Source organism: Nothoprocta perdicaria, unplaced genomic scaffold, assembly GCF_003342845.1.
Source record: "Nothoprocta perdicaria isolate Ctin4 unplaced genomic scaffold, notPer1 scaffold_32, whole genome shotgun sequence".
NCBI classification, from domain to species: Eukaryota; Metazoa; Chordata; class Aves; order Tinamiformes; family Tinamidae; genus Nothoprocta; species Nothoprocta perdicaria.
The window spans coordinates 530,613-544,923 of record NW_020455555.1 but is presented as its reverse complement, the minus strand read 5'-3'; the positions used below and the strand labels follow the sequence as shown (position 1 = coordinate 544,923).

General features: G+C 37.5%; 1 protein-coding gene across 1 annotated transcript in view; it reads right to left on the bottom strand.

Moving 5' to 3' along the window:
* Positions 1-1,111: 1,111 nt before the first annotated feature.
* The window catches only part of SH2D4B (SH2 domain containing 4B), a 51,210-nt gene continuing 38,010 nt past the window's right edge, over positions 1,112-14,311 (bottom strand). The window contains exons 7-8 of the mRNA XM_026042999.1: positions 2,634-2,854; positions 1,112-1,580 (exon numbers count right to left, since the gene is read on the bottom strand). Coding sequence (XP_025898784.1) covers positions 1,488-1,580; positions 2,634-2,854 — 314 coding nt within the window. The 3' untranslated portion in view covers positions 1,112-1,487. The remainder of the gene's footprint in view (positions 1,581-2,633; positions 2,855-14,311) is intronic.

The following is a 14,311-nucleotide window of genomic DNA, read 5'->3' as shown; positions in this document are numbered from 1 at the left end:
GTCTGCAAAGATGTCCACATGTCTAAATACCAACTCAAGTACCCAGTAGTCTTTAGACCCTGAATGCCCCTTCACCTCCATGCTCAGCTGCTGCTGTCCGGCCTTAGAGAGAAATCTATGGATACTTAAACAATTAAGGTTAAAAAGTAAAGTACTTAAAGTAGTTAAAGGTCCATTTCTTCTGTGATGAAAGGGATGCAGCTGTGAATCCTAGTAAGAGGCTGAGCTGGTTCTTAGCTTCCTGTGGAGCAGGAGCAAGCACAGAGCAATCTTCTTGGAGGAAGATACTGGGCTCCCTGGAGAGGGTCAACTAGCACATCTTAGCAAATCTTCTATTAGAAAAAGCAACTTTCTCATGCACTGTGATGGATTTTTCAGATTCCAAGTCTGAAAGGCAAAGTGAATTGCTCTGCACCATTCTGGTAGCTGGATTCAAGTGTCTGTAAAGATCTGTACTAGGCGTCTGTGCCCCCAGGTCAGACCTATCTCTTTTGGTTTCTCTTTAGAAAGGCATCTGCGTGTTTAACAAAGACTATAGATATTACTAGAGGCCTAGTGTTACTAGAGGCCTATGTGTTACTGTATTCAGGATTGCAGAGCTCTATTTCATTTTAAAGATCCATCTCCAGATAATCTCCAGATCACAGTTTCACAAAATTCCAATGCAGGATTACATCTCTAGCACTCACTGAGCTCTGGGCTGCCAGGTCACACACTTCAGGAGGCCAAATTAACTATTGTGATGAGTTTGCTTATAGTCCAGACACCGAGCAACTATTTTACATAGATCTATAGCCTTCAGATCTAGTCTCCTGTTTTTTAGTATGTATAGATATCACAAATTCATAAAGACTGCATTATATTTCGAAAGGATGAAATAGCATGAAAGTGATGTTATTACTCGTACCTTTTCTGGGGATGCACATCCCACCCCCACCTTCACTGGTAGCTCAGCTAGAAAAGTTGTTGGAACTACAGCCAAGAAAAACCAGGACTCCTGAGCATGCATAACACAAAGCTCAGAACACAAGAAGATCATTGTGAATTGTGATGGCTGGTACAAATCAAACCAGAATGAACTGCACATCTTTAATGTACTGCTTTAAACKGCAAATTTACTCCCATTCAGAAAAACTGTATTTCCACCACTGAGTGATTTGTAAACTTGCTGTAGTTCATGCCGTTAGAATTATGTAATTCTGCATTTTCAGTTTTATACATTAGGTGAAAATCGAGAGAACCTTAGCTTTCAATGCAGCTGTCCACAAGCCCTGAAAGAATTTCTGGGAATACTTCCCATTCTTCTAATCTGTCAGCAATTTAACATGTTTAGATGAAACAGAAATATCTCGGACATTCTAATGAGGATAGCTTTGGCCACAAGACAAGTGGCTTTGAAAGTTCATTTAATTTTGTAATTTGCATTTATTTGTGTACCTATGCATTATTGGACTACCCAAAAATTTATTCTTATTAGTCCTAAATCGTTATTCAAATAAAGGGCTGTAGTCTGGTGGGTTCTTCTGCTGCCCACATGGCTCCAACAGTAACTCCCCACCTGAAGATGTGATGATTTCCTCCTAGAAAGATAAAAACAATTAAAATAAGATTCAGAGATGTCTAAATCTTTGCCTGTCTACTAAAAAAAAGCAACAATGAAGAAATTCAAGTGTAACAGGTAACCAGTTACAAATAAATGCATGATAAAATGTACASAGCAGTAAAAGGATCTTATCAACTATTCATTTTCTTGATTTACTTGTACTTGTGCCACTGAAAATTTGTGCTAATATTAATTAGTGGGTTCAAATACATTAATACATTAACAGACAAAAATGCTGTGATTTGAACTATCTGTAGGTTGCCCTGCCAAGGAAAAGAAACATTTTATAGGTGTCTAAAAGAGAAAAGYAGGATTAAAACATGAAAAAGATGGAGAAGGAGATATAAGAAGATGAAAACAACCTACGGTATCAGAAAGAGTGCTGCCTTTTAGTCACAGTCTGGCAAAGAGGAAACATGAGTTAGAGGTAAAACAATTTAAAAAATAATTTAAAAAATAATTTCAGTGACATCTAAAGTCACTGAAAACTCACAGTAAATGATTCCCTTAAGATAGGTATAAGTAATCAGGAAAGCCTCCTTGCACATCCTTTAAAAAGAACCCTTCCACATTCTCTTTTTTACTATTKTGCCCCACTGCTATGCTTCTGCATGTTACATCCCTCACATCAAAGGCTGAAAAATGCTGAAATGTTGATAAAAGTTCTTTCTTATGGTATTTCCAGTCCTATTTTGCAGAGAAGAGGCTCAAAAAGTTTTAGCTCTGTTAGCTCTTTGCCCATTTTTAAAGCAGGCATCACGTAGGGATGTGGCATGAACGTTACACAAATACATGCTCAAAGCCTGAAAGAATGTGAGAAGCTTCCTGCTTTTCTGCAACAAAAGAAAGCAGCTTTAAATGTTACAGCTAGGCCTATTGTAGAAAATGCATTCATATATCTAAACAGGCACACACATTTCTTCCCCACTATGGTTACTTCTACTTTCCAGCTCGGTTTCCGATTACATGGTTCCTCTTTAAATTATTAATTCACTCCAGTCATCTATTGATCTCGGCCAGCAAGCCTTACCTTGTGAAAATCAATAAGATCTGTGAGGGTTGCGTGTCGGTTTGGATCTACCCCCAAGAAGCTGTAAAAATCCCCCGAAGCGTCAACCAGAAAGTGCTTGAACCCGCTTTGTTGGCGGTAAGACAACGCGTAGCCCCAGATCTTCTCACTGACCCGCACCAGGAACGATCCCTCAGACTTATTCATTAGCAGCTCTTCTGCCTCCTGGCGACTGATAATACCTGGCAAGAGAAAACAACCCTACAGTTATATGGATAACAACTCTGGTAAAGCTTAGTAACAAATGAAGTAACATGGAGCAGCGGCAAAATTAAAATTGCATTWGCTTCCCAAACATGGTTTAGAGAAGAGGTTACAGCTACAGAGACCACATAATTACTATTCATTTCTGAAGAAAAACTAAGTTTTGATGGAGAGCTGATGAGAGAAAAAAAAAAGTCACTTTTTAGAAGACAGCCTAAACACAACTGAGCCACCAGACAGGTGACTTCTGTACCAGTGCTTGTTTAGCAGTTGTAACATGTTTTGGCATTACAATTTCAATTTGCAATACCTGGCTGATAATTGCAATTATATTGCAGTAATTCTGACTGAGTTCTTAGTGTTTTACAGCTGTTTTATGCATCGTAAGGAAGGAACATAAAGTACCAGGCATTTGTCTGTTTTGCACATACATATGTGTACACACACAGAAATAGATGCATGTAAATGCACTAAAGCACAAAAATCAAATCTTGTAACTAATAGAGCTGCTAACAGATGAATATGGTAGATTATCTGTTCAATGGCTTATATGTATAGGGAATATTGTTACCAAGTAAAACAAGAAACAAGATCACAGTCCTTTCCTTTTGGAATCTTTTAGATGATATCTCAGAGTAATAGTCTCCCGCAGTTAAAAACTCTGTAGTCATAAACTAAGAAAATACTTTAAAAAGTCTGAATATTCTATTTACTGATCAGAAGTGAGCTCATCTTTACAGTTCATAAAGAGTTACACACTTTGCTCCAGGACAAGAGAAGCCAAGAGTCGCTTGGGGTTTCTGTACATAGCTGTTATCCTGTAATCCAATGATAACCTCCGTGCTGGCCTCTCTGGACAAACTCTTTCCCCATGCCCTAGTCACTGAGCAGTTGTTTGATAGATTAATTCATTTCTTTGCTGTGTGACAAATATATTTCTCAGGGCAAAAGAGAGATCACAAATTCAGATGTGCAGAGCAAGCAAAGAATAAAGTTTAACAGAAATGGAGCTTTCAGATTTACCAGTTTAGTCCTATTTGTTGGAAACATCTTTTTTTTTTTTTTTTTTTTCCTCTTTTTTTCCTTCCCCATCTTTCCTTTCTGATTCTAGGGCACAATACAGGACATATAGGGACTTCTGTTTGCAAACTGCATAAATCCTGAAGTATCAGAAAAAAGGTGTGATAAGAACTGCCCTTAGCACCGAGCTCTGTTTTGCCATCCACCTAGAGTGCTGGTTCCAATTTGTCTGGTAGGCCTGGAGGACAATGAGCTTATGCCTCATAATTACCTKTAAAATACCAGATGCTCACTTTAATCAGCAACAGATGTTGAATTAGGCCATTCTGGATGTGTACATGGAACAAGTGTCAATAAATAATATATGGATATGTACAMAAGTTCCTCCCTGTGAAGCTAAACTTTCTGAAAATAACCCATGTAATATTTAATGGAACCATTTGTCATTGCAGAACCTACATGTATCCTACTGAACATTTCATGGAGTTCARGTCCTGAAAGTCACGTTGGTTTAGTTTAATAATAACCATATCCCAGAGATTACCAAATAGTACACAGAAAGGTCTACCTGAAAGAACAAATTGTGGGATGGTCTAAGTCCTCATGGAAAATTGTGCCTATAGGAGACATTCTAAGGGACTACAGAGATCTGGATCCTAAAACRGGGACTGAGTGATGTGAGAAAAGCACACTACTATTTTCTGGAGGGTGTTATATCATTTCTACACATGCAAAGCAGGTCATAAACATGCAAACATTATGCATATGTTCAGCAACAGCATGCAACTGTCAGATGACAATGCTGGTTACTGCAATTTGCAAACCAAAAACACATTTATTGGAAGAATTGAGATGAATTGTGAAAATAAATCTTGTTCAAATGAAAGACTGTACTAGTATGAATCTATATGATAAAGCATATTATGCGAAGCAGCATCATTAAATRTCAATGTCAGGTGCCATGTGCCAAAAACTACTAAAAACTGTTTCTGAAATCAAATCCATTCTTCTCTCAAATTGCCCTCATTTGAATATACAACAAAAGGGTTTAGCAGTGCTGTGATGCCTGCTTCCTGACAAATCTCTGCTGGAAATAAACTTGATAAAATGAGATAGTTGCAAGAAGCTCATAGCAAGCAACAATCTGAGAAAGGATAAACATCAGCATCCATCGTCAGCAAACACTGCATTAATTACAATCATTGGCATTTAGACTATAACTRTAGAGTAAAAAATGCTGATAATTTTGGGAGAAACAGCTGATGTTGATGTTACAGCTACCTATTCTCTGAGTGAGGTCAGAAGGGCTCTGCACTCCTAGCAAAGTGGCCTAGACAATTTGACAGCTATAAAAAAAGAGGGTGGAAGAAAATGTAGTTTATACTATATGGTGAACATTATGCTTAGGATTTTCCTAGGGCTTGAAAGACCATCACTATCAGGCATAAGGTACCAAATAGATTTAGCATTGATTAGTTTAATGCAAAACAATCTGTTCACCTCCTCTCAACTCYTGCCAGTGGAGTGAAGATACTACAGGCTTCCAAATGATGTTTTTTTCTCTGCCAGATCTTATTTTTATTCCTAGGCACTTTCTATCATTGGGCAGGTGAGAGATGCTTTGCTTATGCCCAAATTATTTTTGTTTTAATTCCCTTTCCTCCTAAAGTTGGTATAATAAATTACCAGCCAGCTGCTTTCTTCCCTTTTTCTCTCTTGATACTGTTAGCAGCTCATGAGAACCTCATCATTTCTCCCTTCCTCACTCCTTCCATTTCCTAGTTTTATTTTATTTTTCTTTGGTTCAGTTCTTCAGCTGGTAGAGACTGCTGTAATGAAAGTCTCCCCTCATCCTTTCAAAACATGATACTATTCTCAAGGCAACTAGAAAAAGAGTGGCACTGTTCACTCCCAAGACAGCTGTGGAGAAATAAACAACATCTGTGAAACCCCTACATGAACATTTTAAATTGTTTGAATTGAAGTCAAGAAACTTTGGTTTCCCAAGACTCTCGGGTAAGAGGGTTAGAATCAACAATTGTCTTATTTGTGCTAGCTAGGTTATTAATTAGAAATATTATCTGGAAAAGAAACCTCTGATGCTTTCAAATTTTTCACCTCTCTCTCTTACTAATCTCTTAAAACAAACAAAAACAAGAAACAAAAAAATCTTCAGTTGCTGCAAACTGCACTGCTCTATTGACTTCAGGTTACTCCAAATTACTTTATGTCAGCTCAGYGTCTGTCCACAATATCAAAAGCAGCACTTMATTCAGGTAAGAGCAACTTTTCCAAAAAAATCAGGTAAATATATACTTCTTCCTTATTCAATCTATCAGTATGATCATTTGAGCTCCTCACACAACAAAATGAATAATAGTGTATTTGGCTATTGTTTTCCTACCCCACCGAAACTTGCATATGCCTCTACTTGCATTTTCTACCTGCCATGCCAAATAAATGACTGCACAGACAACATACTATTGCTGTCTAAAATGAACTTGAACCTGTTACAGACCAGGTTTTCCTTGGGATAGAACCAAAGTTGTAACCAACTCCTCTTGCAAGCACAGAAGCACTATCTTTAGGGATTAAGTGCTTGATTTTGATTCTCTCTGTCCTCAAATTACATTTATGCATCTGTCCCATTACATACTCTGAGCCATAGTTATCTACATATCCACTTTAAGCATGCTGGTTTTGTATATCTGCATACTTAGAAACTTAAATGTATTATAGTATAGGAAGTAACAAACGTATTATTAGGAATACAAACAAATACAAATGGATATCTTGGTTTCTTGGGCAGAAAATAGAATTTTTACTTTAATGACAATTGTTTCATTGGAAAGGTAGTTATTAATAATCATCTGATCTGTTCAAAATTAAGGGCTTTCCAAGTACAGGATTATATGGCAAGTACAGAGCCACTGTGAATTCAATGGGTGCAGCTGAACAACTGAAAAATCTTGATTCTACCTTGAAGTTTACAGTAGTCAGTATTAAGAGGATACTGTTTTGAAATACTATGCAGTGACACTCCAGTTTGCTAACCTTCTCTCAGCATTATACCACATACATCTTTGGCTGAAACTCAGGAGATCAAATATCATAATAAATAAATATTTATTAAGATAATGWCATAACAAGCACAAATCCAAACTAGAAAAGCTGATAAATTTCGCCAAGGCAAAAGACTGTACTACAAGGCTAAGATTATTTGATTATACAAGGAAAGTTAGGCCATGTCCTTTACATTGTCCAGATCTATATATAAATTTGTTAGATGCTTTTTTTTTTTTTTTTTTTTTTAAAAGGACAATGGGGACAAACAGAACCCAGAAGCAATCATTAATTCCCCCCTCGCCCCCATCATAGAACCTGGTATTTGCTTACACGATGCTTTCTCTCACATTTCTCTCATTTCTTCTATTTTTCAGCTTGATCCTAAATACTGTAGCGTGTGAGGTTTCACTCATAGAGCAAGTCTCACAGTTATTGGCATGGATAAATATTAATGAGAACATTCCTGCTGAAAGGGCTTTCATAATCATTATGAAAAGCTTTTTATTTCATGTAAAATCAATTTATTGAACAATTACAAATGTTGACAGGTAATCAACGAATAGGAAAAAAGACTCATCCTGTTTATGTATCTGAAGACATCTAACCTGGGAAATACGTGATTTAGGAGAGCAATCAAAAGTAGGACAAGGTCCAAAATACCGAAAAAAATATAAAGTTTCTGCTGTGTTAAAAGGGACTGAATCAAGATTCTCATGAGTATAAAAGTAATCCTGGCAGTCATTACATGAACAACTCACAGGCTACACTTGGTAGAAATACATTACRTTTGCAGCAAGTGTAAACAGTAAGCAAGTGAATAAACGTGAGGAATTATGAGCAGTTAGCAGATAACTCCAGAATAATGCTAAGGAGTATATTTGTCCAGTTCTATAGCCAGCTCAAATCTGTAATTTGAAAGATAGTGATAAAGTGGCCTAAGGGTTAGAAGGACCAATGTGCTAAGCACATCCCATCTTTTTTTGGAACTGAAAAACTGAGCTGGCAAGATAAACTACTAGAACTATCCCAACTGAAATGTCATGTTTTCCAAAGGGAAATAAACAAGAACACTAATGCAGACTTTTCCAGCAAATTCCAAATCTGTTCCATTTGAGGCTTAACTTGAGATTCAGAAGCTGGATCACCCCTCACCTCATATAACTGCTGAAGCTATTTCCTGAAAATAATTAAAATCTGAAAATAATTTTGTATGATACAGATCAAGGTATTTAGGATGCTTTTCATCAAAATAAAAAAGTTCTGGTTTAAGACAAAGAAAATCTCAGACTTTTCTGCCTACATGGTTTTTGTTATTATGTATTGTYTGAGTTATTTGGAAGTACAGACCCAAGGTATAGCAAAAATACAGATGAAGGCAAGTAGTTTTGAAAGAAGTTCTGAGAGGAATAAAGAAAAATTCAGAAGGGATGAATTTGTACTGTTAGATGAGCCTACAAAAGCCCATTTTTTTCAAAAATGTTACTGGAAATACAGCAGCTAACATAAAATGAAAACACAAGTTAAGGGAATTGCAAATTCATACTTCTGAAAATATTACATATTAATATTATTACATACTTAATTTTTGTTTTGTATTAGTTTCACAYGGTTTTGTGTCCCTTACTTGACTTTTCCTTATTGCTGCCCTGCATTTTATACATCATATGGTGATAAAATCACTGTAAACACCTGTTTTCAAGGATGGCTCCATCAAAATGTCTTCAGACACTTTTTGAACATTAGATAAAAAAACTTTCTTTCACAAAGCTTGAGAGGATGCCATTCAAAGCAAATGCAGAGAAAGGAAGCTAACGTGAACAAATACTTTGCAAGAATGAATTTCATTTTTTCCTTCAAAATATTATGTACCTTAGTGGGTCTCTTYCAGATTCCTTTGAAAAGCCTAGGATGTTTTAACAAGCACTGACGATATGCCCTTTCTTTGTTCCGTGGGCATAAGTAAAAATCCCCTCTAGAAAGCAAGAAACCACAAAAGCTATTAAGAAATGGAAAATGTGTCCTACACTGCTTTTTAAGGACCTCATCCCATTCACAGAACTGAAAATAATAAGCAAATACTTTACAAAATACATAGACTGAATAATATCATAAAAACCACTGTTCTGCTTTAAATGTAATAGTAAAATGGAAATAGTCAGTACTTGAGACTACAGTAGACATTAAAAGGGAGTATGAAATCATAAAGCAAATTGTGATTGTATCAAAGTTTAAGTACTAAAATCTATTACTAGACTAAAAYGCAGTAACATTAGAACACGGCAGCAAGACCAGAAAGTTAAGGTCTAAAAAAAATAAAGATTTAATAAAGCCCTTAGCAATATAACCCYCCAGGCATAGGAAATGGTCAGTATGTGTTCTCCCTATAGACTCAAGGGCACAGAAGAAACCTAAAGTATTCCTACCAGAAACTACTACAGCCACTTTATCTTTTGTCTTAACTTGGATGCAACATTAGCACAAGGCCTTGGTTCTCCTGACTCCTGCTCTCTCCACAAGACAGTTCAGGTTGGGTAAAGTTGTTTGGCTATCCTGCACTGCCACATACACCAGTTGCTGGAAATACAAGAACACTAGTTTGCAAGTTTAGTTGCAAAATATTGCAAATTGGGATATGAATCTAATGGAGGGAGTCAGATCTCTGAGCCACAATAAAGGAACATACATATGAGGAACAAACAGTAGCTAATGTAACAACTGAAGACAGGGAATAAAAGTCTAGACTAAATCTTACTTTTTTAGGTGCTACATTAAGGRCCTAAAAGTGGGTAAAGGCTTGAAACTAATGTTAAAATGCACAACATCAGCACCCAAATCTGACCTAGGAAAAGCAGAAAAACGCAGCTCCTTCAACCAAGCAAAACTATCAAAAGCCTAAAAACAGGGGAGGTGAAGTGCCTGCTTCTCTGCTGTGTGAGAAGCCCAGCACCTATCATTTATGCTCTCGAGGAGAGCAGTCTCTACATCTCCAGAAGCAACAGCTTCATCAGACTGGCTTATCCAGCTTGCTGTCATGGGGACAATCTACATGTGAACAAAGCTCTGAACAAAACTATGGGTATTCGCTGAGGAGCCCACAAATCCCTGAGACCATCAGCATCACACACAATTTAAATGATTTTGTTATCAGCTAAGGAGTTTATGGACCTATTTGTAACTGAGGTAGCAAAAGGATAACGTACCAAACCTAGGTCACACTTTGTAATTTCTCCAGCATTACACTTAGGACGCAAAATTAAATACCTGCTCAAGTATTTGCAGCAACAGAATCTTAATAATGTCACCCTATTAAAAAGGTTTCATGCTTCCTTTCTCCTTCCCTTTAAGGCCACAGTGTGTTTTTCAGATGGTGCCAAAAAAATAGTAGTGAGAGAAGAGATCAATAGTATTGTGTAAGAAAATATTGTGCGAGACAACTATGGYCAAGAGATAACAATAGCTCTGCCTCTATTTCAGACTAGAAGCAATAAAGACTGAAAAGTAAGGCAAGGGAGTAAATCAAAGGTGGCTGGTAATAGAAACAAAGCTGTGGAAGCTACTCACCATCTGCTCTTAATACAGGAGCAACTCACATGGGACTAGATCTTCAGAAGAGCTGTCTTCCCATTTGGCAGCAAAAAAAAAAAAAAAAAAAAAAAAAAAACCCAAACCAAACAAACAAACGAGCACGAGGCCAGCATGGTGAGTGTTTTTCAGAATCTGGTGACAAGTGTCACAACAAGAGCCAAAGGGTCCTCTATGAGCTCCTATGAAGGGCTCTTCCTACTTRTAGCTGGAGGGAATGCCAACATTTCATGCAGGGCTGCATGTCAATAATTTGAACTAGCAAGGTGTCCATAACCCTTATTGAGTAAGCTCTTGCTGTAGCCAATCTTGGTGCTGATAATGGAGCAAAGAGGTGCAACAGATCACAAAAACACAACCCTAAAATGCAGGTAAAGAAACCAAATCCTTCCTTTTTGTGTAGAACTGCAACAAGAGACAACGCTGGGATGCATAAAGAAATCTAGAGGTAGACTGGACATCTGAAACAGAGCGGCCATTTCACAGAGAGGTTATCCAAAGACTCAGGGATCAGTAGGGGCTGCCTCCTCTGAGCTACGTTGGCAAAGAGAAATCCTACTGGTTCAAGAACCTCTGGGGAAGCCTCTTCTGTGTTACAGATACACCACCATGTTTCTGCACACGCTCAGCAGCAACACACTGAGCAAAACATCTGGGACAGATCTAAATCTGTACAGTGTAAAGGTGARCAGGACTCCCACACTCCTTCATTCCTCTTCTTCACAATCATCCTCATAGATTTAAGATATACACAGAACAATACATCTGTGAATCTCAGCTACTTCCCCAGTGGGCCTGGCTCAGCATGGAAATTATGCTCTAGGCTAAATACAGCTATGTATAGAAAACCAAGGCCCAGAGGAGTAATACTTTTCTGAGGACAAGGGATCCCTTCAGGCAAGGATGAGACATATTGATAATGCAGCATGCCCTAAATAAGCTCTTCTTGAAGACTTATATTGTGCACAACACTTTCCCTAAGCATGAGAGAAATTCACCAAGGAAAGGAATCAGGTGAAAATACAATATATTATATGGATTCATCTCTCTGTTCAGTCCAGATAGATCAGCCTTAGAAYAAAGAAGTCAGACCTCAGAGGATTTATTTATTCTTAGTTCCCTAAGGCTGAGATTCCTTAAAGCAATTAAAAGCCTATTGAAATTCAGGAGAAAGGTGCCTTACTTCCTAGAGGATATCTGCAAACCCCAAGTAATGCAGTCAGAATATGTGTTTTCCTTCAGGTTTGCAGGAAATCAGATGTGCTACATCATTTGTTGCCAGTACAGCTCACAGTTTATCCTCTATGCACCCTGCCAAAACATAGCCCTTAATTATTTCCTTTAAATTCATTCAGTACCCAAACTATCAAATACTGTAAACCCCCTTATACTCGCTGTCAAAATATTTACATCATATTCACTAGCAAGCACAGCAGCACATAAAAGACTTGCATTACTTGTCTGAATACACCACTGGTATAATAGAGCTATAAATTTGTCTATTAATGTCTCTTCTAAGAAGAGTGTTGATTTCTTTCATTCTTTCCTTCCAGAACAGCTTATAGAATGCATTAATYCAGAGAAAAACAAAGATTTCAAACCAGCTCTTCTCATTGTTGATACTTCTTGTTGCCTATCAGAAATAAGAGGTAACAAAGGAGAATTTTTACCTTTTACGCCTCCCAGTTTCTCACATATTTAATGTCTTTCATTTTTCTTTAGAAATGTGCTCTTCTRGACTGAATTTCACCCATCTCTGCTAAATTCCATTAAGTTTTGTTTTCTGACATCTTATCTGAGCACCTCACTCACCTATCTTAAAATATGGAATCAGTGGCCATTCCATTTTCAGTGGCTTCTACAAACCAGACTTTGTAGGTTACTGCATATGATTTGTTATTACTAAAACTTCAGGGGACACTTTGTTTCATATTGCCTTGTTTGCAGTGTTAGAATCCTGTGTTCTTGTAAAGTCATTTGAAGATCAACACCAGGGAAGTTCCAACTGTCTAACGAGGATGCCTTCCATAAACGGTGCAAATACTCTGGATAATTATGTTTTCCTCTATACTGCTTAGATGATTGAAAAATGGAAAGCTAAAAAACAAGCAAATGAAAAGTTAAATCAATAATACTTCTAGGTCTGTGTAAGAATCCTAGATGCTGTTGCAGATGGCTAACATTCCTGTAAATAGTATAGAAAAACATATTAATGGATGTATCCTTAAACTGCAAGATAAACAGGCTTTGAGGAAACACCTGTGCTCTAATRCTAGTAAGGAACTTTGCACAAATACTGTTCTTGCAGGATATGTTCATCTCATGATAAGTAGGCAAGTGAACTTTTATTGCTTTCCTATTTTGCRGGAGAAAGCCAACTATATAGGCTGTTTATAAACTTTTGTGACATTCATCATGTAACATACATGCGTAAAGCAGATATTAAAATCTTACAGTATCTTCTGAMACACTCTAATATGCTTAAGGAGTGAAGCCCACAGAAATACCTCAGTACAGCAGCCTGAGGAGGTTAGAACGAGAATAGTGCAGTAATACAAAACCRTTGCAGAGTGAAACAGCTGATTTAAGCTCAGATCCTAGCCCAGCAATCAAGAAATAAATCTGTTCTAGTACAGTAGTTTCTGATATTGTGTTTTGTGTAAGACTGAAAAGTTTGTTAGTTTTTGAGTTAGTGGCCAATATTCACCATCCTTTCTCCAGGCACACAAACACTTGTATCACTTGGCCTTGGTGCTGCAGGCTGCAGAGGAAAAGCGGGAATTCTCACTTCTGGATATCACCTGCAAGCCTTCTCAATCATGTCACTCATTACACTACTCGCCTAACTACTACTCCTTTAAATCCCCCAATTTTGTTGAATCTGAAAATGAGAGAGAAAATCTTCTACTGCACCAATGAAATCTAAATTAAGGGAAAAGATGAGAAAACTGATCAGCAAGGGGTGAGGAAGGGAAAGCCAGAGCCCTCTTTCTGGGATATATTTCTGTTTGCATAACTCCTACCATCCRAAGTGCTGGTGTTCCTCCTAAATACTTCTGAGGGCATCATCAAAATGAGGAAACTTGGAAGACTGAGCTTTTACCAAAGCAGTGAACAAAATGGAAAAAAAAAAAAAAAAAAATCAGAGTGAGAACTTGTTCACTTCAGATTTCTGTAAAAGGCTGAAGCAGAAATCAGTATTAAAGTTCTTTGTAGATCCCCTTCCTGCCTTCATTTCAACCATTCTAAAGCATCACTGCCAGACTGGACTTCAGCATGTCCAGGCTGGACTTCAGTCCCAGAACAAGAATAGACCACGGACTAGCACTCCTCGGCAGCCTTGTCTGGGCTGACATTCCTGGAGAGATGTCCTTTCCATGCGCCTGCTAATGGCTGATGTGTTGGCACTGAAGGGGAGCTGGGAGGTGCAGGTCTGGGCACACACAACATTTAGAAAAGCGCTGAGAAGTGGTGGGTATTCTTTCTGGAATGAAAGGTTCCTTTAGAAAAAGATTTTAAATAATTGTAAATAATTTKAAGTGTTTTTTATATAAAAGTAGAAATGCTTTGCAATTTAAATTATCAATCATTAGAGACGTTTTTAAGCGTTGAGGCATAGAGTTGCATAYAACTTCTTTGATTTGACATGCAAAATGCATTTAGGAACTTAAAAATGTAGACACCTACTCACTTGCTTAGTGTGTATAAATGCTGCCATTTCCCACTTTCTGTAAGTGGAAGACAATACACATGAAAAATCACAGCCA